Here is a 23,758-nt window from a genome sequence, read left to right as displayed (position 1 = left end):
TCCTAAACTCTGCAGAAACAAATGTAACCTCGAGCGCCTTATGAGCAAAAGGCAAAGGCGATTCAGGAGACCCCTCCTAGGACACCCTCCCGAATCCGCTACAGACAGACAACCACCACTTTGGAAAGACCTTGCAGCTCAACAATGCTCTCCTCCACTTCCTTCTCTACTGCGGTTCCAGAAGCCTCGAAGAGGCATCCGAAACGTTCACATCATTGCAGGAGCATCCCTGCAGGCTCCCAAAGAAACGAGAGGCCAGCATAGAGCTATTCGAGTCATAGGCAACTCTCTTCCCTGGCATAAAGCCGGTGAGAAGATACTAACAACCATTTACAGCAGCCAGGAGGACTCCCGAGCACTGCCGCGCGAAGGAACACTCGGCGCTAAGGCTCTTGGCCACCGCCCTCCACTCCCAATTTCCGTCCAACAGAGCAGCCCCAGGTACAAAGCCCTCACGTCATCACTCCGCGCCCGCCCCTTCGCCTTACCCCCAGCCCCAACTACCTCCCCCCTCTCCACCCGCAGCCTCTTCCCTCCGCCGGCCGCGCTCCCGCGGGCGCCATCGCGCACCCTCTCCGGTTTACCGTTCCCGCCCCCTTCCTCCTTCCCCCCGCCCCTCCCCCCGCAGGGCCGCGGCGGACTCCAGATCTACTTGTGTCGCTGCGCTCACGCTCCTCCTCCTCCTCCTCGCCATAGAGACAGCACCCGGCGGCGGTGGCGGTAGCGGCGGCGGAAGCGGGTGCCCCATAGACACCTCTCGCCGGGAAAGGGGAAGGGGGAGCCGGAGCGGCGCCGCACCGTGCTGCGCCGTCGCTGTCGCACGTCCTGACGGGGGCGCCGGATGATGACGCGACACGTAGCGGCGACCCGGCACGCAGGAGGGGGCGGGGCACGTTGGTGACTCAGGCTGGGCTGGAGCAGAGCTGGACGCTCAGACTGCCTGACTAGGCGGGTTTGAACGTCAGGGCCGTGAAGGTAGGACTGCCTGTCCCGGGCGGCAAGTTCCCTCTCTCCAGCTGCCCGCAGCCATAGCATGCCCCCCAGAACCCGGGGATCCCCAGCCGGGCGTGCTTAGAGAAGACGCGGCCCCCCAGCGCTTGGCCCCCGGCGTCCCTGCCCGCTCCTCTGTCTCCGGACAACGGCGGGGCCGAGCTGTTGGGAGCAGCAGGCCAGAGTCTTCCAGGGCCTGGGGCCCGGGGACCCGAGGAGGATGAGCTGGCTCTTTCCCCTGACCAAGAGCGCCTCCTCCTCCGCAGCTGGTTCCCCCGGTGGCCTCACCAGCCTCCAGCAGCAGAAGCAGCGCCTGATCGAGTCCCTCCGGAACTCACACTCCAGGTGACTGGCCGCTGCCTCTCCCACAGGAGGAAAAAGTAGGGCGGGAGGGCGGGCTGGTCCTCTCCACCCTCACAGCTCCTCAGGCCGACTTCCCGCCAGCTGCTCTTTTGGGTACACTGCCCTTCTTGGGGTACACGCTTGCTCGCCCATCCTTGGTCCATGTTCAGTGTTTCTTTCGGCCCCTCTCTGCCTCTTGCCCACCGCTCACGCTTTCAGTTTTGCCTTGTTCATCTCTTCTGACATCACTATCGAGTGCAATCTGTCTCACGGGCTGTATCCAGTGTCTTTTGCATTGCCCTGTGTCCTAACTAACTTTTCCTATTTAACTGCCCCGTTGGTAGAATTGTTAAGATACAGGGCATGGGGAAAGGTCATGTCCAAGTTTCACAAAGAGTGGAAAATGAAAAAATAAAAAACTGTTGCAACATCAAAGGAAAGAGAAGCCAAAGTAGTCATCATTTAATTCTTGTCTGGGAATGACATACTCAATCCTCTTACATCTCTGGTTTAAAACCCTGTTTAATTCTGATGTAATCCTCCCCTCAAACTGTCCCTCCCAAATCTGGCAACTACCAGTCTTTGTATCACTTTATTCTTGTTCCCACACTTAGGGATTACTTTATATTCATCTTTATTTTTCTGCTGTTATGTGCATTTTTCGTTATCAGCATGATCAGATTGGACATATTTTGCAAAATAATTTCAGCTTTTTTACTCTAAATTGATTTTTGCAGGCTTTTATATTACAAATGTTAGTGGCCTCTAATAGTTTTCAAAAGTACTGTTTGTATTTCAAATATATGAATTTTGCAAATATATTTACCAACGGTGTTACACTCTGTATTTTAATGTAAAGATGTCAACATCTTTCAACCCTAACCCAGTTTAAATAGATTTTTCATACATTTAAAAATATGTATTCTGAAATAATAAAATTTATTCATTGCTGTCAAACTATAATGGGCCATTTAATTGTTACAGTGATAATTTTTCTCAAGCAAGTAAATTAAAATGTAGATTAGTTTTAAGTTTGATATGTTAAAAGAAATTCACTACAAAATCAGTTTCATTCACATGAGGCCTAATGCTGATTGAACTTAACATGTTTCTTGATTTTTTTATCTCAGTTGTTCTGCTTATTCAAAACTTTCAAAAGGAGAAAGTTTTGTGGTATTTATAGGAAAGGGTGGCATATTTTTATTTGACTTAATGGTGATTTTTTTTTGGAAAATCAGGTTTACAGTCACTCTTCTAAATCATCTTCTGTACTAACTTATAAAAGCTATTCTTACAAGATAAGCTTATAAAGTGACTTATTTTTAACAAACATAGCAAAATTTGACTATTAGAATCTGTTACATTGTGTACTAGTACTATTTGTTAAAATACTATTTAGAATCACATTGGCAATACTGGCAAATTTTTATTCCTTTAGATTGGAGTTGAATTTTAGTAATCTCTATTCCTTGCTTTGAAGGCTGGCAAATAAGGAAAATGATTAATTTGAAGTTTATTTTTTATTTTTTAAGCCTTCCAAATAAGGTGAGATTCTAAGCTGGAATTGCTAACATAAGGAGTTTTGAGGTTGGCTAAAGATGATCAGTAAATACCCTGAATCACATATACCGAAAGGATCCGTTTTATTTTTTTTTTGAGATGGATATTGTGCACTCATATTTGGACATGTGCTGCATATTTTATAATAGCATAAACTTGTAATACTAAGTATTTAATTCTTTTAATTTCTTTTATAAAAATACTTGCATTTTTTAAAATTGAAATAGCATTGTATTGTAAGTTTCAGGTGTGCATCATTAAAAATTAACATACCCAGACACAATAGAAATAATTCCATCCTCCTCTGGGTTCCTCTAGATTGGCAAGTAATCAAACAAGCATCAGACAGATAAGAGAAAAAGCAATATGAAAGTTTGCTAATAATATATATACTTTGTGTATACATGGGAGAGACAGCATAACCGGGTAACTGGCCCACGTGGCGGTAGATGCCATCCTAAATAGCTTAGCTAGGATGAGAGGTTGAGGAAGAAAGGGGAGTTAAGTTGGACCATTTAATTGGGAAAACAAAGGTACTTCTAACTTCTCCATTGAAAGGAGGATTAGTTTGTCCTATAATACCCTGACAGAAAGAAGTTTGGATATAAGCAACGAAAGCAGCCTTCACCTGGCCTTCAGAGCTCTTCCCTGAAGTCAACCTTTTGCCAAAAAGACATTTTGGGGTTGGCAGATTTTTGCTTCCCTACATTATAAACTACATTAAGTTCACTATTGCAAGTCCAATTTTATGCTTCATCATACAATTGACTCCTCTTACATGATTTGTATCCTCCCACCAACCCCCTTTTCATTCTGGTAACTAATACTAGTCTTTTAGTCTAGGAATTTTTTTTTTTTTATTTAGGTCATTTTTTATTTGTTTGTTTGAAATTTTGTTTTATTGAAAGTTTTCACATTTATAACTAGATAAGTCTGGAGACAATCAAGTAGGTCATCTTCTTCCAGTTTTCAAGGAATAATATAACCCCAGAAAAATGTCATCTATCCTTGTGCAGTCTTCCTATTTAATTCATGATATGCATTTTTAGACTAGCTGGTAAAATGATCTGTCTTTGTTTATCTAACCATATGTTGCTTGAATAGCCAACTTCAACTTCAAGATTTTTGTGCAAAAAGACAAATTGGTTTTTCTGAAGGTGCACTATGAAAAGTTGAAGAATGTTTCAAGTGGCATTTTAGTTAAAATAAATTTCCTAAATTAAAACCATTTTGTTGCATGCTGACCATCACCCTCATGTTTCACACTTTATCCCTTCTCCAAATATAAGCTCAACAGTGCTTTTATAGCACTGAGTTTCTCACATATTTTGCCCTCCACAGTAAACTGTTCCCTACCCCATTCTTTCATCTACTTTCCAACTCTTAACTCTTTATAATTAAAAAAAATCCCATTTCAGGAAAAAGTGTAATTCTCTCTCTCTTAATAAATGAACTCTTTTGTGGTTACTTCCTCATCTTCCCTAGGCCTCTCCTAAAGCTTTGCTGAATTTTATGTCCATTTTCTCATCTAATTCTTACTAGAAAGGCAGGACAAAGGGGAAACTGTCATAAACGACCATGGTGTTTAATCAAAGCAGAATAACATTGTCTGTTATGAAAATGGAAACTGAAAGTTACATAGATTAGGCTCAAGTAATACAGTATACTTCCAGAATAAGTCATCACAGTATTTACCACTTAACATTTCTGACTTTATGGGCAGGAATAGAAGTAATTCAGTTTTTTCTGCTTCCTAAACAGCTCACTCTGTTGGTTTCCCACCAAAATCATTTCCCCTGATTTCATGGAAGAACACCTTTTTTTATCTGAGTTCCTGGTGTCCAGGACCTCATACCTAAAGGAGGCTGTGCTCCTTTCGCTTTTACTAATAATCTCCTTCCCTCTGCTAGGGAGTGCTAAAAACATTTTCTTAGTACTAGGAAGAGATGTCTAAAAGGAAATGCTTCTTAGGTTTTGGATATGGCTGTGTTACATGGGGTACCTGGACTGCTTAGATCATGAAGGAAGATAAGCTGAATGTGCTAGAGTGGAAAAATGGGATGTCGATGATGTTATGGCACTGAATTCACCAACTCTGGAATCTCCTCACTGCTGGACTTCTGTATAAAATAAGTAACACCACACTGTTTAAGCCACCTTCAATCAAGGTTTCCAATTATGGAACTTGAAAATATTTCAAGTCATACACTCATTCCAGAATTTAAAGTCTTCAGAAAGGAAATTAAGTATTTCCCTTGCAATCAGAAAATATTGAAAACTGGTGGTCTTAACAGTTACCATCCTAACTCTTCTGATTTCTCCTCTTAAGATATCTAAAGTTAAGTAGCTCCTTTGTCATTTTGTTTCCTTAGCTCTAAAGCAACCTGAGGCTGTGTTGGTAATTATCACCTATAATTAATTAACTATGTAAATTCAAAGTTATGCAAATAGTAGCCCTTTATATTACCTTTTACTTAGTAGATCAGTCCTCAAGTAAAGAACTTGTGCATTCATTTTAATAAAGTACATGGTACTTCTGGTACTATTTTTATTTAATATCCAGTAAGAAAGTCTTATTTGGGAGTTATGATTTTATAGAATTGTTGTTTTCTTTTTCACTGTTATGACTAATACTTTTAATAAAAGAAGTCCTGAACCACAAATCAGGGGATACTTATGTGTCCTGAATTGACACAATTTAAATATTCATATAACCTTGATAGGCCTTAGGAGAATTGAAGTAAAAGGATTGACTACCTGATGTCATATTGCCCTGTCCAATGTATAAGTCTGTTCTATGTGATCATTCTCTTAGACATAAGACAAGAGGAACTTTAGCAACATAAAAGGAAGCAAGCAAAAATAATTGATTCTAGGAAAAGCAGCAAGACTTAAGTGAATGAAAGCTTTGTCACCAACTGTCCTGGATTCAGATTCTGGTTCTAATACAGAGTAGCTATATGGCCCTTTGGCAACTTATTCAGTTTATCTGAGTTGTCTAAGTCTCACTTGTAAAATTAGGAATTGTGATTTCTATTATGCAGGGTTGTTGCTATTTAAATAATCCATATGAACATTAGAGATTATGTGGCACATAGTAAGCATGTGACAAAATTTAGATACCTTCTTTTCCACTGCATAGAATCCATGTACCTAGAACCTTTGCATCTTAGCTTGTATCTTCTTGCCAGTATATTATTTATGAATCCATTATTCACAAGCCAACCTGCAGCTCACCTGTCCGTGGCAGGACTACTTCTTACTTTCCACTCAGCAACTTAGAGTGAGTTTCTTCACTTGAAATGTACCAACTTTAAAAGATTTTAGGCATAATATATGTAAATAAACTAGAATATTATCTGGCTGGTAATAATTATTAATGATGCTGTATCTGAGGCGATAGTGTCAGACCTGAACTGGATTGAGTTGAATCTTCGGGACACGCTTCTGGATAGCAATTGCCATGATTACCTTTTTATTTATTGCAGCACTATTTATAATAGGTAAAACCTGAAAACAACCCAAATGCCCAAACATAGATGACTGGATCAAGAAGATATGGTGTATATACACAATGGAATACTATTCAGCAATTAAAAAAGATAAACTCATGCCATTCATAGTAACATGATGGAGCAAGAAGAAATTATGCTCAGTGAAATAAGTCAGAAAGAAAAAGAAAAATATCGGATGGGTTCACTTACAGGAGGAATATAGGGGAACCAAATAAGATATTAGGGGAAAAAAATAGTAACAATACAAAACAAAACAAACAGTTATAAACCAGAGACATCCTGCAGGGGAGGGAGAGGAAGGAGCACAGGGAACTGGTGATGGTGCACGGGTGAATTGGTAGAGGAAATTCTATGGAGACTACACCTGGAGGTGGGGGGCAGGAAAAAAAGCAAACATTGTTTAAAAAAGAACAATGATATAAAATATAAATAAATTTAAAAAACAAACATACACCTCAACAACATTATTAAAAATAAATAAAATTTGTTAATGATGTTTCAGCACTCATTAATATTACCTTAAGTTGTCTTGGATGCCTCATTTGTGAAGAAAACCTGTCAAAAATATTAATGTCGAGAAGATAGCTGTGGGGCAAATGAACTGGTCACTTCCAGCTAATGATTTAAGTAAAAATTATTTTAATCAAATTTGCTTTAATTTTTCTATAAAAATACAATGAGAAACTAAGCCAACACTACAAATTTAGACAGGTCCCAAATTAGATTCCTGTTCTAAATGAGCACTCTACTATGCCAAGGGCTTTGCACACATTATTTCACTTAACCTAACAATTTTTTTAGGTAGATAGATGCTTTTAATAGGCTCTAAAAACATTTATCACTTACTATTTGACAGAAAAGACCAGAGCACTGCTGTCCAGAATAAAATCAGGCTTCTCTTACTTAGAAATAAGGTGAATATTTGTTTTTAAAAAGAATTAGCAACCTCCATCAAATTATAGGAAATACCCCATCCAGACTTTTAAAGTTTAATCTGTTAAGATCTATACTTCCTAGCTGTCTTGTACAGCTGGTTAGTGGCAGAGTTAGAACATACATTCGGATATATACATACACTTGGATACTTCCGAGTATTATTGCCTGCTTCGTTGAGAAACTTTTCTGACTATGATGATTTTTCTGACAAGATCCAGGTTCTTTGAGTAAAAGTAATTTTAGTAGGCTATAAAAACATTTAAACTTATTTTTAACATTAATGATTTTCTAACTTCTAAATTTTTCTCTCATTTTCTTCTGCAGTATAGCTGAAATACAGAAAGATGTGGAATATAGGTTGCCATTCACGGTAAACAACCTGACAATTAACATTAATATGTGAGTAGAACTGTATCCTATTTTTTCATGTGCTAATACTTTAACAAAATATTTTTATTACTGGTTTCGCAGTTATTTTAGAGGTAAACTATTTAAAGCAAACTTATTTCAAATATTCCCTTTCTATTACCTTAGTTTATCAAATGTTAAACAACTTCATGAAATAAAAACATTTTAAAGCTACTACTAATGTATTTTGGTATAAGGAAGAAACTGTAAAAGAGGAAATGCCATAAGAAATGTAATAATCCTTATTATCTTAATTGTCTATTGATTTGCAAAAGCTTAGTTGAAGATATGCTGTACTGTAAGAATGATATTGACAAAGGGGAAAGAAATTTTCCTTAATATCAAAAACAGTTAAAATATTCTAATTTTCATTAGTAGAAATATCAACCAGAAAGTTTAAGACTAAATTTGATTTGATTATTTTTCAAGAAAGAAAGAAGTTAAAGATGTAATCATAGGATTACTTAAATCACTTGGACAATGTGATTGCTAACATTCCCATTTAGCCTTAAATCAGTTATTAGTCTTTAATATGAAAGAACAAAGTTATTACCTTAGATTGCATTAAGTGATTGGTTGCTAAAGCAAGTGTTTAAGTGAAGTAAAAGACCCTTAACTTGAAAATAGGAACCATGTCTTACTCATCTTCATATACTTGTTGCCTAGCATAGCACTTGTACATTTGAGGCCTTATGAATACCAGCTGAGTTAGTTATTTAAAGTATGAATGTATAGCAGGGACAAGCATGCTATATTAATTTGATATATAGGAACTTTTTAAATCCTTGAGCAGTCCTTGAATTGGAACAAATTTCAGACACCTAGATAGCGAATAATGTATAAATCTAATTTGGTTGGACTCCAACGGCCATTCATTACCTTTTTTAACAAACTGATAAAACATCTTCAACTATAAGAAAGAAATAGCTTTATCTCTAATCCAAAGTCCTAGGTAGAGAGTGGAAAAGGCCAACGAGAACCCAGTTTTCTTCTTGACAGTGCTGCCAACAGATTTTTAAGCCAGTAGGGTGACAGAGGCAATTTATTTTTTTTTTTAAAGATTTATTTATTTATTTATTTATTTATTTATTTATTTTTTCTTTAAAGATTTATTTCCATTTATTTATACAAGCACTGGGTACAGTCAGAAGCGCGGGAGGGTGGGAGAATTCACCAGAGCCAGAGCTGGGAGCAGAGCAGGCAGAAGGACCGAAGTACACTGCTGAGGGGAGCAGTGGGCGGCAGGAGAGGTCTGCGCGCCATGTGGGACCCTCCTCCGGTGGCTGGGAGCAGCCGGGGATCGAACCGGCGCTGCAGAGGCTGCGGGCAGCTTCGCAACCCAGTGCTCAACCGCTGCGCCACCAGGGAGGCCCTAAAGATTTATTTATTTATACAAGAACTGGGGTACAGGCCAGAGGTGTGGGAGAGTGAGAGGATTCACCAGAGACAGAGCAGGGAACAGAACAGGCACACTGATGAAACACACTGCTGAGGGGAGCAGCGGGCGAGACAGGAGAGGTCTGCTGCGTCATGTGGGTCTCCCTGGCCGGCTGGAAATTGAACCCGTGCTGCAAAGGCAGTGGACAGTTTCATAGCACTGCGCTCAACCTGCTGCGCCACCGGGGAGACACAACAGAGGCAAATTAAAGAAAAATATTCTTTTGAGTTTTAGAGAAAACATGGCTTCATATTGAGTCAAATCTTATTTGTTGAGACTACTCCCTAATTTTAATTTTCTGTTAGTTCAAAAGAGGTTAAGGTTTTCCCATTTTTTCTTAAATAAGAATATATTGTTCTTGGGGCCTCCCTGGCAGCGCAGCGGTTGAGCGCTGGGTTGCGAAGCTGCCCGCAGCCTCTGCAGCGATGGTTCAATTTCTGGCTGTCCCTGGCCACCAGAGTTGGGTCCCACATGGCGTGCAGACCTCTCCTGCCGTCCGCTGCTCCCCTCAGCAGTGTACTTTGGTCCCTCTGCCTGCTCTGTTCCCCGCTTTGGCTCTGGTGAATTCTCTCACCCTCCCGTGCTTCTGACTGTACCCAGTGCTTGTATAAATAAATAAATAAATAAATAAATAAATAAATAAATAAATAATTTTTTAAAAAAAGAATATATTGTTCTTGGGCCTCCCTGGTGGCGCAAGGGGTTAAGATGCAACCTATGAAGCTATTCGTAGCCACTGCAGCACGAGTTCGATCCCCGGCCAGGGAGATACCCACATGGCGCAGCAGACCTCTTCTGACTTACCCGCTGTTCCGCTCAGCAGTGTATTTCTGTCAGTCTGCCTGTTCTGTTCCCTGCTCTGTCTCTGGTGAATCCTCTCACCTCCCACACCTCTGGCCTATACCCCAATTCTTGTATGTTTAAATAAATCTTAAAAAAAAAAAAGAAGAATATATTGTTCTTACTTGACACTATGCAATTGACTTCAGAGTTGGGAGAGGTAGGCTAATTAGTACTTTCTGTTTTATCCACTAACTTTAGAAATTCACTAAATAGTGAAATAATTCTTGGCAACATTTCAAAAGTACAAAAACCACAAGAAAATTATATGTCCAGAACTGTGGCCTATGAATAGCCAGACTGGTTTCCAGTGGTTCATCTGATACAAATGCCTCATCTGGTTTTTACATGAGATTTTACATTTTTAGCATATTGCCATTAATTGGCATGGTGTGAAGAATATCCTATAATTCTGGATATCCATATTCCACATTGAAAAGGTTGATCAGTATTCAGCTTTTAGAATCTTGTGGCCAAAATGCAACTTTTTTTTATATTTTCAGTCAACTCAACGAAGCTGTAATCTTAGAGCACTTACAGTTGAATAATTGCTCAAAAGAGAAGTATGAAAATTTAATTTGCTTTTAACTAATTTTGTTTTAGGTCTATATAATGTAACATTTGTAACATTTGGTTTTTGTCTATTCTATCTTTACCAGATTGCTTCCTCCACAGTTTCCTCAGGAAAAACCAGTGATCAGTGTGTATCCACCAATACGACATCACTTAATGGACAAACAAGGAGTGTATGTTACCTCTCCATTAGTAAACAATGTATGTATATGGTTCAATTTATTTCTGGATAATATAACAACTGCATTACTTTTCTAGTAGATATTTTAGAAGTCTGAAGTGCATTTAAAATCTCATTTTGAAATCAGTTATTTTTTAAAATATTCATTGTATATAATAAATAATTTTGATTCAAAGATTATATTTCAATGATGAGGACCTCTTGATGTTAGAACTTTGATTCACAGTTGTTAACTCCATAATTGTTAGGAAGGGATAGCATTCACATAGTTCTTACAGTGTAGCTGTCGTGAGACTAATTGCCACATGAATGTATTTGGAGGGTTTCCCATATCAACAAGCAATTCTCAGATACTAGCAGGGTGTCAACTCAATCCAGCTCAATTCTGACATTATGTCCCCAAAGACAGCATCACATGTAACAGATTAAGGCCTCAGTCTCCCAAAATGGATCCACACTTCACATGCAGATCACAAGTGGGTTACCTGTGCTTCTGACCAAACCAGCTGTGCGTCAGAGCTTCCCAGAACCACCTTCTTAGGATCTACTGATTTGCTAAAACAATTCACAGAATTCAGGAAACCAGTTAACTCAACTGATATTACAAAGGATATAATTCAGGAACAGCCAAATGGGAGAGATGTATAGGTCAAGCTATGGGGAAAAGGGGAGAACTTTCATACCCTCTCCATTAGTGCCATTCTCCTCAAATCTTCATGTGCTCACCAACTAGAAAACTCTCTAATTCCTCTCCTTTTGGGCTTTTATGAAGACTTCATCATTGGGCATGTTTGATTAAATCATTGCCGTTGGTATTTGAACTCAAACTCTAGCTGCTCCCCATCCCTAAAATTTGGTGACTAAAGGTCTAGCTTCTATTCTTGTTGGTTTCCCTGACAATCTCACACAGACACATGCCCCTCCTTAGGTGCTTCCCCAAAGTTACCTTCAATAATGTAATATGAGACACCTTTATCACTCACAACATTTAGGAAATTCTAAGGGGTTTGGGAGCTGTAAGCTAGGCTGTATGGATGAAGACCAAGTTTATATGAGAAATATATTTAGTCCTTTGAACAAATGCATATATTTTCTATAAATCAAAATATTACAGATACATGTGTGATTGATTAATATAAAGAACTGTAACTTAAATGTATTCTCAGTATTACCTTTGAATCTTACTTAGTTTATAGTGAAATTTCAGCTCTACTAATGATTAAATAGATTTTTAACCTGATTTGTGGTATTGGTTCTCTAAGAAATATTGTAAGTGGTAGATTGCTAATATGTTCAGTTGATTCATTGTCCTGTTTTTCATTTAATTCTTGATTTGCAAGTGTATTAAGTTTTAGAGTGCTATTATCCTAAAGAGACTTTTTAAACTTTCTGAAAGTGATTTTGACCATCCTGTATTATTGTTTTTACTTTCAGTTTACAATGCACTCAGATCTGGGAAAAATTGTTCAGAGTCTGTTGGATGAATTTTGGAAAAATCCTCCAGTTTTAGCTCCTTCTTCAACATCATTTCCATAGTAAGTATATTTGTAACAGAATGAGCTCTCTTCTGCCTGTTTGTCTTCAGCAGGCTCCTAGCAGAGGCCTTATCTGGAATGTTAGTCAGAACACCTAGATATGATTCTCACTGGGTTCCTAGGTAAATAGCTTGAGAGTTGTAAGAAAGTAATTTTGCCTTTTTAGTCATCTTTTGTCACTTCTGCATTCACTTTGTTAAGGCAATACAAAGTCCTGACCAGATTCAAAGGGAGAAAAATAGATTTTTCCTCTTGGGGAGGGAGTGGCAAGGTTCTTGAACAGGGTATGTAGTCAGAAATATTGTTGTGGCCATTTTTGAAAAATATTATGCCACAAGATTCTTGGCAGAGAAAACTTAAGACTTTTCTTTTTAATTTGCAAATATCTTTAACATACCCTTACACTTAATAGTTGGTATGGTTCAAGATCCAAGTTGAAGTTTTCCATTTAGAATTTTGAAGACAGTGCTCTAATTTCGACATAGTGTTTCTGTTGTGGCTAAATTGTCCAATGCCATTTTGATTTCTTGACCTTTTCAACTTTTTTCATCTTTGGTGTTCTGAAACTTGATGATGCAACTTTTTTTTTTTTTTTTTAAAGATTTATTTATACATACAAGAGCTGGAGTACAGGCCAAAGATGTGGGGGGTGAGAGGATCCACCAGAGACAGAGTGGGGAACAGAACAGGCAGACTGACTGAAATACACTGCTGAGGGGAGCAGCGGGCGAGACAGGAGAGGTCTGCTGTGCCATGTGGGTTTCTCCCTGGCTGGCCGGGGATCGAACTTATGCTGCAGAAGCTGTGGATTGCTTCATAGTGCAGTGCTTTATCTCTTGCGCCACCTGGGAGGCCCCTCATGATGTAACTTCTTACTGGTCTTTTAACTTCTTAGAATATTTCTTGACTTAATGCCCATTTCTTTTACCTAATTTCTAAGAGTGTTTTCTTATTCCGAAGTCAGGCAGCATCTTAGATACTGCTTGGAAATCTCCTTAGGTAGGCTATCCAGTTCATTATGTACATCAACTACATTCTTCATCTTTGTCATGCAATATCTAATTACTGGAGTCATGAACCTCATTGATAATCTTTATCTAAAAACTATATTTCCTGTCTTCTGTCAGTATAGAGTTAGGTATAAATTCATTCACTTATTTTAAATATTCAAGCCAACATATTGTTACCATTTCAAGTACATTCTATGATAGAGTGCATACTATTAAAAAGCAAGTTTGAGGGCCTCCCAGGTGGCGCAGCAGGTTGAGCACAGTGTTGGGAAGCTGTCCTCAGCCTCTGCAGTGCGGGTTTGATTCCCAGTCAGCCAGGGAGATTCCCACAAAGCACGGCAGATCTCTCCTCTTGCGCCGCTGCTCCCCTCAGCAGTAGTTTTGGTCTTTCTGCCTGTTCTGCTCCCCACTCTGTTTCTGGTGAGTCCTCTCACCCTCCCATGCCTCTGGCCTGTACCCCAGCTATTGTATAAATAAAAACAAATAAATAAATAAAAAATAAAAAGCAAGTTTGATACATTTCTTCCTTTATAGGCTGTACCCTCTGCAGAGCGCCAAAAAAAGCAAATTGGTTTAGAATTATTAAACTTTAATTCAAGAATAATACATATATTCTCTCATGTTGATCATATTGTTTTTAGATAATCATTAACATATTCACAGACATATCGATAAATGCCTTTTATAATTAGTTATAAATCACTTTCCCATGACCCTCATTGGGTTTAATTAATTTGCTACAGAGCTCACAGAAGTCAAGAGGAACATTTACGTGCATTTACCAGTTTATTATAAAGGATATTATAAAAGATAGCAGATGAATGGTCAGATGAAGAGATAGGACGAAGTTGGGCAAATGTCCCAAGCATATGATCTTCTGTCCCCATGGACCGGGATGCACCACCCTCTTGCCATGTAAATGCATTTACTAGTAAGGAAATTTGTCAAGTCTAGATGTGCAAGGTTTTTTATAGAGTTTAATCTGTAACTCCTTCTCTTCCCTGGAGTGTCTAGTATTCTATTTAAAAGAAATTTTTTTTTTGTCCTTTATGCAGGAGTGATTGACCATTTAAACTTTATTAATTCAAATATTGATATTTAGGTATTTCTCATATACACTTCAACCTGAATCACCCTAATTCTTTTAGAGTATGGTTCTCTCTGGGGGGAAAAAAGTTAAATATAAAATATTAATGATCTTGTAAAAATAAATATTAACTGCATTGTCTACAGTAGGTGTACTGTGCCACTTTTTCTAATCTACATGTTTTCTTATATGTGTCTGTTTTTAATATTCCTAACATCTGTATGTTTAATTGTCCTTTAAAATTTTCTAGGAAAGCATTCTTGACTTTCAGTCAGATTTTGCTAAATATAGTGCAATCTACTATACTAAGCATCCTCTACTTGAATGAATTTTCTGGAGTAAGTGTTATTTTCCATTCCCGTCAATGAACATATTTATTTATTGCTAGTGGGATGCTTAAAAATCAAAAGTAGTCTATTCTGCATTGGCCAGTTGAATTGTATGCTTTCTAAAGCACACAATTTTCCTTTTTCATGGAAATCACAGTCCTCCTTTTTAAATGTTCATATTTCGTCAATGTATAAAATAATTAAGTTAAAGTATCACATGCCTTACAGATTTCTCTACAATGCATGACCACTGTTATTTAGAACAGGTTAGAAGTAATTTTACAAATTCACACCTAAATCTACTCTAATTTTTATTTTTTGTTTCTCTTTAGTCTGTACAGTAACCCAGGTGGAATGCCGCCTTATGCTTCTCAGGGTTTTCCATTTCTCCCTCCATACCCCCCACAAGAAGCTAACAGGAGTATCACATCTTTACCTGTTGCTGATTCTGTTTCTTCTTCAACAACAAGTTACTCACCAGCCAAACCTGCTGCACCTTCATTTGGTGTCCTTTCAAATCTGCCGTTACCTGTTCCCACAACGGACGCTTCAGCACCGGTTGGTATATTCAGTTATCTCATATTTGTACCCTTCATTCAATTAACAAATATTTATTGTATGCCAGCTTGTGCCAGCCACAAGTCAGGCACAAAAAATAAAATGATTAAATTACATTTTCAACTTAAGTAATAAACGCTGAGAAGTAACCAGCAATAATCAAATAATTGCAAATAAAAAAACTTCAGTAGAATTTAAGGGTTATTCTAGAGTTATAGTGAATAGTTGAAGGAATTGCCAGTAATTCTAGGGACCAAGGTAGAACTAGAAGAGATGCCTTTATGAAAAAAGTGATGCAGGTTTTTTTGCCACTGTATCCTTAGTGCCTCAAATAATGTCTGACACATATCATCAGTGCACAGTTAAAAGAATCAGATAAATGAATGAATGAATGCTTGAGACCAGATTTTGAAACAGTAGTGGATTTTCCAGGATTTCAAGAGGTAATAGCATTGATAAAGGCAGAGGCATAACCAAGATGTCAAATTTGTGAAGCTCTTTATAAATAGATCTCTATGACTGTCAGTGAAGGCACAGGAAGTGATCATGTAGGAGAAGCTGGTATCAGATTGTGGAAAGTCTGCTGTATCATGTTAAGGGTTAAAGTATTCCACGGTTTAAAAAAAAATTCTATGTTCTTGACCCAGTAACTGTTACCATGTGGGAAGTTACTTAGGGAGAGACTAATCATTTGTGTATAAAACATATTAAGGGATTTTTAAACCTTCATTTTTTACACCAGAAAATGTTACAAACAATATTACGCCAATTAAAATTTATTTTAAAGTTTTTAAAAAGATAAAAACCTTAATTTTTAGTCCTTAGTGAATATCACCCATAGTAATAATTAAATATTATAAAACTTTATTTTATCCAACAGTACAAATTTCACTGTTTTTCCAGAAGCTTTCTTCATTTTGTTAATGATATTATGAACAAACTACAATTAGTAGTAAAAACAAAACTACAAGAAAAAAAATTTTTTTAAGCATATTTTATTTTTTTTTTAAGATTGATATATTTATTTATTTATACAAGCACTGGGTACAGTCAGAAGCGCGGGAGGGTGAGAGAATTCACCAGAGCCAGAGCGGGGAGCAGAGCAGGCAGAAGGACCAAAGTACACTGCTGAGGGGAGCAGCGGGCGGCAGGAGAGGTCTGCGCGCCATGTGGGACCCTCCCCCAGTGGCCGGGGAGCAGCCGGGGATCGAACTGACGCTGCAGAGGCTGCTGGCAGCTTCGCAACCCAGTGCGCAACCGCTGCGCCACCGGGGAGGCCCTACAAGAAAAATTTTTAAGGCTCCTCAATTTTTAAGTCATCTATTCTAATCTAATATAGTTATGTAACTGTTCAGACTTTCATTCAGTTATTAATACTTAATGCTTTCATTTGAGATAATTATATTCATGTATCATTGAAATCTATGGTTAACCCAACACCTGTCACAGATAAACTTGAGATTTATTTTACAGCCATCTACTTGCTAAGAAGCGCTTACTCAGGTTCTCACATGGTCCCCAGCCAAAAAAAAAAAAAAAAGGAAGAAATGCTATATAAACAAGAGGACACTGAGAAATACAGAGTGAGGAAAGAAGGGGGAGAGAGTAAGGACAAAGCACAGTATGAAGATGAAGACATGATAATGAAAACAGTCAAAAAGATGGCTGAAATTTAATGCCATTTAAAACTCTCTTTAGATAAGCCAAAATGGTTTTGGTTACAAGATGCCAGATGTCCCTGATGCATTTCCAGAACTCTCAGAACTAAGGTAAAAAACTTGAAGTGTAACATTGGTATTAGTTATCTATTTTATTTGTAAATACTTAACCAGATCATCATTTTCATATCCACATTAAATAAAAAGATTTTTAAAATCCTCACTATTCCTACATTATGGTTGTCTTAGTAGGAAAGTTTTATAAGTTAGTTTTAGGCGTTGTAGATTTTATATTCTGAGTGGCTATTATGTAGTCAGAGAATTTTTAGATGCAGGAACTGATAATATTTATCAGGATAACAAGGTCCTTTCTCCTAGGTAGCACTACGTTCTTGTGAAAATTATTTCAGAATATATTATACCTGAATATTTCAAAATATATCTTTTCTCTATTTTAGACCTTTTCATTGTTTATTTGGTAGATAAAACTTTGTAGGTAGAGAAATACTGTTGTAATAATATATTACCACATTGTGTTTCTTTGGTAGTTAAAATTTATTTCCAGTTTTATTGAGATATATACAGCATTGTATAGATTTAAAATGTACAGCAGAGTGATTTGACTTACATATATTGTGAATGATTACCACAGTAAGTTTAGTTAACATCCATCACCTCATATAGATACCAAGAAAAGAAAACAAGGTTTTTTCCATTGTGTTGGGAACTCTTAGGATAGAGCAATGTTAACTATAGTCATTATGCTGTATGTATATCACATCCCTAGCATTTATTTTATCTTATAAATAGAAGTTATTTTTTTCTTTTTAAAGATTTATTTATTTATTTATACAAGCACTGGGTACAGTCAGAAGTGCAGGAGGGTGAGAGAATTCACCAGAGACAGAGCGGAGAGCAGAACAGGCAGACTGACGAAGTACACTGCTGAGGGGAGCAGCAGGCAGCAGGAGAGGTCTGCGTGCCATGTGGGACCCTCGCCCAGCAGCCGGGGCTGGAACCAGCGCTGCAGAGGCTGCGGGCAGCTTCTCAGCCCAGCGCTCAACCGCTGCGCCACCGGGGAGGCCCTAGAAATTATATTTTTTGATCACTTTTCTTCAACTCAGTTTTGTTGTTGTTTTTAATTTTTAATTTATTACTTTGTTGTTCATTTTTGTACAATATTTGATTACTCCCTTCATGTGTAATCCCTATAGTTCTTACCAACACTATAGTACCTTGTGCCCTTCCCGCCCGTATTTTGATCCAACTTCCTCCCACTCTCTGCTGTATTCCTCAAATCTATGGTCAGCTTGCAAGTTTTACCTTTTTCCTGACCTGTTGTTCATTTTTCTTATATTCCACCTATAAGTGAAACCATTTGATATTTTTCTTTTTTCCTCCTGACTTATTTCAGCTAGCATAATCCCTTCCAGCTCCATCCATGTTGCCGCAAATGCCATGGGTTTATCTTTTCTGATTGCCAAGTAGTATTCGATTGTACATCTATACCATATCTTCTTGGTCCATTTATCTGTTTTGGGGCATTTGAGTTATTTCCATATTTTTTTTTTATTTTAAAGATTGATTTATTTATGCATGCAAGAGCTGGGGTACAGGCCAAAGATGTGGGGCAGGGGGGAGGTGAGAGGATTCACCAGAGACAGAGCGGGGAACAGAACAGGCAGACTGACTGAAATACACTGCTGAGGGGAGCAGTGGGCGAGACAGGAGAGGTCTGCTGTGCCATGTGGGTTATTTCCTGGACAGCTGGGGATCGAACTTGTGCTGCAGAGGTTGCGGATTGCTTCATAGTACAGTTCTTAACCCCTTGCGTCACCAGGGAGGCCCTTATTTCCATATTTTGGCTATAGTAAATAGTGCTGCAACTAACATAGGAGTGCAAATTTCCCTTTGAACTAGTGTTTTTATATTCTTTGGGTATATTCTAGGAGTGGAATCGCTGGATAATACATGGTAGATCCATTTTTAGTGTTTTGAGGAACCTCCACACAGCTTTCCATAGAGAGTGGACCAGTTTACATTCCCATACTGGTAACTTGATTATATAGTCTGGATTAGAATTCGTTTTATCAGATCATCACATTTTACTCCTTAAACAATATATATGTCAGTTACTTCTTAATAAATATGTAAAAAATGATTTCAGTTTAATTCTTTTGGGTAGCATACTTATAATTTAGTGCATACTTCCTATTATATCACTTAAGATAATAGTGACACTAGCTGCCCTATTTTTTGTGATAGTAAGATTGAAACACCTAAAATCATTGGCCATTATTTTATTAAGGATTGCAGATATGACTTTCAGATTTTATTATTACTAATGCTCTAATTAGCTAAATTCTGTGAAGAACTTTCTTAAATTAACTAGTTACATGGAAAGGCACTATTATAAGTGCTTGATTTTTCTCCTTTTATCAATTTTCAGAATAAGGAATCGATGCATTAGCAAGCTCCAAAAGTTCTGATGAGCAAGGCTTTATTTTTTTTCCATAATTGTTTGTGTTTTTACAAACTCCTAAGTTTTTTAAATGTATATTTAATGTGTTTCAATCAATCCAGTCATTATTCTTTTTGATGCTTAAAATAGCCCTATTTTTTAGTCAATAGGAAACCTTTCAACTTGGCTTCTTCTGTATCCTTTTTGGCAAAACAAAAATAGTGTGGGCTCATTCTGAACATTTCTTTTCCCTGGCCTGCAGTCAGCCATTTCTCGGAAGGGCACTCGTTCTCTTTTAAAATAATAATATCAATATTTATACTATTGAATGCAGGATGTGTTTTAATTTGTTTTTTTTATACTTCTTTTGTCTTTATAATATATCATACCAGAGATGTATAGCCAAATACTAAATACTATTCTTTTTTTTTTTTTTTTTTTTTTTTTTGTGGAACCCTCGCTGGTGGCTGGAGATCGAACTGGTGTTGCAGAGGCTGCGGGCAGCCTCGCAACCCAGCGCTCAACCATTGCGCCACCAGGGGAGGCCCCAGCCAAATACTATTCTTTAACGCCTCTTCAAATAATATTTCTCTGATAACTCAGAAAAAAATCCAGGTCCTTTTATTTCCATTTGCTTGAATTTTAGAGACTTTACCTTTTTTTTTTTTTTAATAATGCTTTTATTTAACTATGGTCAGAAAGAAAAGATAGATTCAAAGGGGTTTAACTGCCATCCCTGTCTTATCACTTGTTTCTCTCTTTCATCCTATTGTGTTTTGCTTTTGGTTTAGCCTTCCATGATTACTTTAAATATTTATGAATATGTGTACATACAGACACATATATACATGTCCATAACTTTTATTATGATAGCTACACACACCTCTTAGATACATAGGCATAGAGGTAAAATTGGGCATTGTTATGGATGTCATATGTACTAATTTTCATAGTCCTATAGTGACTTGACACTATATTCACACAACTTCATGTTCTGTTAGGGTTGATATTTTCCTTTTACGGCAACAGTTAACCTTATATGTGTAAATATATAGATACTTCAAAATTGATTTAGAACCTTATCTGCTGAATAAAACTGAAAATTAGGAATATTTACATTGAGAAAAATGGAATAACTCACAATCATTATTTTTTTTTTTTAGTGTGTCACAACTTACAGATATGAATGAACAAGAGGAGATACTACTAAAACTATTTCTGACTTTACCTCAACTAAAACAAATTATTACTGACAAGGATGACTTAGTAAAAAATATTGAGGAATTAGCAAGTATGTCTTTCTTTCTTTGTCAAATTTCCTGAAAAAAGAATGATCTTTACCTAGAAATAACCCAGAGATTTGTCTCACAGGAAAAAATCTCCTTTTGGAGCCCAGCTTGGAAGCCAAAAGGCAAACTGTCTTAGATAAGGTGAGTTGTTTATCCTTTTGAAGGCATCCTTAAAATTTTAAAATAGAATAAAACAGTGTTTTCATTTGCTCTTTTAGTATGAACTACTCACACAAATGAAATCTGCTTTTGAAAAGAAGATGCAAAGGCAGCATGAACTTAGTGAGGTAAGATTGTTTACCTGTTTTTCCTTACCATAAGAATTTTTAATCTTAATGTGTGTGAGCTACTACATTCTTACTTCCATTATTATCAGAATTATATTCATACTAGCTATAATTCATCTAATTTTATTATAATCAATTATATTAGGATTCTTTCCCTAATTCTGTAATTAGAATTAATATTGGTTTATGAGTTATGAACAGGTCTTAAGCATTATAAATTATTTGTGGTCATACAAGAGCATGTTTGGTTTCAGAACAGAAAAATACAAAGGCTCCTTTTATAAATAACTTTTCTGGGGAAGTTATTATAAAACCAGTTTAACTCTTGTAATAAGAACTTTTAACTTTGATTCGTGTAAGTTTATGGTACAGATATCTTAAATGAAAAGTTAATAAGTAGTATAATGTATAAAATATGTAAAGAGTAACTCACCACAAATAGATTATATTATGTTAGATGCCCAGTTCTGATATGAAAATCAGAAGCATCATATAAAATTCAACCTTTGTATCTGCAAATACAAATCTTTAAAACTAGAAAAGGAAAAGAGTATATAATCTATCACATATCAGTAACCGACATTATAGTTAATATTCTAAAAATCAGAAATTCTGGAAGGTAAAAATAATGTAATAAAACATGAAAGACATTAAACAATAGCAAAATTGTTATAGTAAATGGTATAAATTTATAATGGATTTCAGATAATATGATCATTCTTTAGAATAAAAGAAATAATAGTTAACATTGAGTAATTATTATGTGCCTTGCACTGCACTAAACTATATATACATAGGCCAATTATTCCCTATAAAACCATATGAGATAGAAATTGTTACTTTTGCTTCCATTTGACAGATGAGGAAATTGGTTTTCTTTTCCAGAGTTGTAGTGCAAGTGCCCTGCAGGCAAGATTGAAAGTAGCTGCACAAGAAGCTGAAGAAGAATCTGATAATATTGCTGAAGATTTCTTGGAGGGAAAAACTGAAATAGATGATTTTCTCAGTAGCTTCATGGAAAAGAGAACAGTATGTAATCCTTTCCAGTTGAGGACAAGTGATAGCCTAATTTCAAATTACTTAAGTATAATCATGACTAATAAAAAACTTATATCCCATTACTGCCTGGAATTTTGAGTGCCATGAGAGAAAACTGAAGAGTTCTATTGAGAAAGATAGCAATGTCCTGCTATTACTTTAAATCTGCTTGTTGTGAGTACAGGCAAGTTAAAAAAATAGTTCTCTTTCAGAAATGATAGTATCTGCATTATTCTGTACTAAAGCTAGCAAATCAGCTTAAGTCTACTCTGAATAGTTGTAATATATTCCTGAATAACCAGTTTTATAATTTTTTTTAAAGATTTATTTATATATAAAAGAACTGGGGCATAAAGCAGAAGTGTGGGGTTTAAAAGGATTCACCAGAGAGAGTGGGGAGCAGAACAGGCAGATATACTGAAATACATTGCTGAGGGGAGCAGCAGGTGAGACAGGAGAGCTCTTCTGCACCATGTGGGTTGCTCCCTGGCCGGCCTGGGATCAAACTCATGCTACAATGGTCTGTGATAGCTTGATAGTGCTGTCTTTAACCCCTGCGCCACCAGGGAGGCCATTACAAATTGTTAAAAAGCGAATCTGTAGTGATTAAAAAATTTTGTTTTTAATATTATGGAGAACATTCTGTAGTAGTTCTGTTCTGATATTTCCATTATATGTAAAGAAAAATCAAAGCATGCTGAACAGTTTCTTGCTCTTTGATAGAGTCCTGTTTACCTTATTTCTCTATAACATCACATTTTAAAAATAACCTTTTGTTAATAAACTATCAAACATATGTACTATATGTGTGCAGATATTTAGCATATTTTATTATCCCTATTTTCCATGAGAGAAAATTGATGCTCAGGGACATGCTATAGTAATAGCATTAGTAAGGCATTGATTTCTGGTTCATTGTTCTTTGGTACTTTATACTTTTGCTTTTGAAGTGTTTATTAATCTTCCTGTTTAACAACAGTAAGATTTATTTTTATATTTTTAAAACACATGTTTTTGAAATTACATAATCAGAGAATTGATTAAAGAATTAGTTACAGGTAAAAATTATCTTCTAAAAATTATATGGGATTTATTTTGATTCTCTGAACTACCTTAAATATTCAAAACTTGAAGTAATGTCAACAGGTTAAATAATTCTCTCAGAATTTTTTCATAATGTTGGAAGGAGTTAGTAAATAATGGAGAAGTAGCTGGTATTTTAAATAATTTGTCTTCTAGATTTGCCACTGTAGAAGAGCCAAGGAGGAAAAACTTCAGCAGGCGATGGCAATGCACAGCCAATTTCATGCTCCCCTATAGGTAAATTGTATTCTATGAGGTTTCAGTTTCAAGGCCATTACATGATACTCTTCACTGAAGTGTACTCTGCCTGTTCATCCAACTTTAAGCATAGTACTATCATTATACCTATTGCGCTGTATAACAAAATGTTTTATAGAATGTACTAAGCATAAGATATACATAAGCATACAGCTAGTAGAAATCTTTAGATACTTTCTCAGTATGATGTTGGCTTAAATGTATTTTTTTTTTCAATATTCGATTGCTACCTATGTAGAACTGGTATTGGGGTATACCGCGTCAGTTGAGATACTTCTTAGTAGTTTTCCTTTGTTATTTCTTCCTTTAAAATTCCTAAGAACATTTTTAAGAACTAAATTAAATTAACTTCTGGTGTCTCTTTTCCATTTCATACCAGGAT

General features: G+C 36.8%; 1 protein-coding gene across 3 annotated transcripts; it reads left to right on the top strand.

The window, feature by feature from the left end:
• Positions 1-1,159: 1,159 nt before the first annotated feature.
• Positions 1,160-23,355, top strand: VPS37A (VPS37A subunit of ESCRT-I; the record flags this gene model as incomplete). Of its 3 annotated transcripts, none has more annotated exons than XM_084231148.1 (11): positions 1,160-1,335; positions 7,668-7,742; positions 10,689-10,803; positions 12,218-12,318; positions 15,077-15,302; positions 17,001-17,071; positions 20,585-20,712; positions 20,793-20,851; positions 20,947-20,997; positions 21,883-22,026; positions 23,275-23,355. In XM_084231148.1, the coding sequence occupies exons 1-11, from the start codon at positions 1,211-1,213 to the stop codon at positions 23,353-23,355; spliced, it is 1,176 nt and encodes a 391-aa protein (XP_084087274.1). In that variant the 5' UTR covers positions 1,160-1,210. The 3 variants fall into 3 exon arrangements, with proteins under 3 accessions (XP_084087274.1, XP_084087273.1, XP_084087275.1); XM_084231147.1 differs by having other exon boundaries at positions 20,929-20,997; XM_084231149.1 differs by lacking the exon at positions 7,668-7,742 and having other exon boundaries at positions 20,929-20,997.
• Positions 23,356-23,758: the final 403 nt, after the last annotated feature.

The sequence above is a fragment of the Talpa europaea genome (genome assembly GCF_964194135.1).
Source record: "Talpa europaea genome assembly, chromosome: 4".
Taxonomy (NCBI): Eukaryota; Metazoa; Chordata; class Mammalia; order Eulipotyphla; family Talpidae; genus Talpa; species Talpa europaea.
The sequence above is the reverse complement of the archived record's forward strand: the minus strand, read 5'-3'. Positions and strand labels throughout refer to the sequence as shown.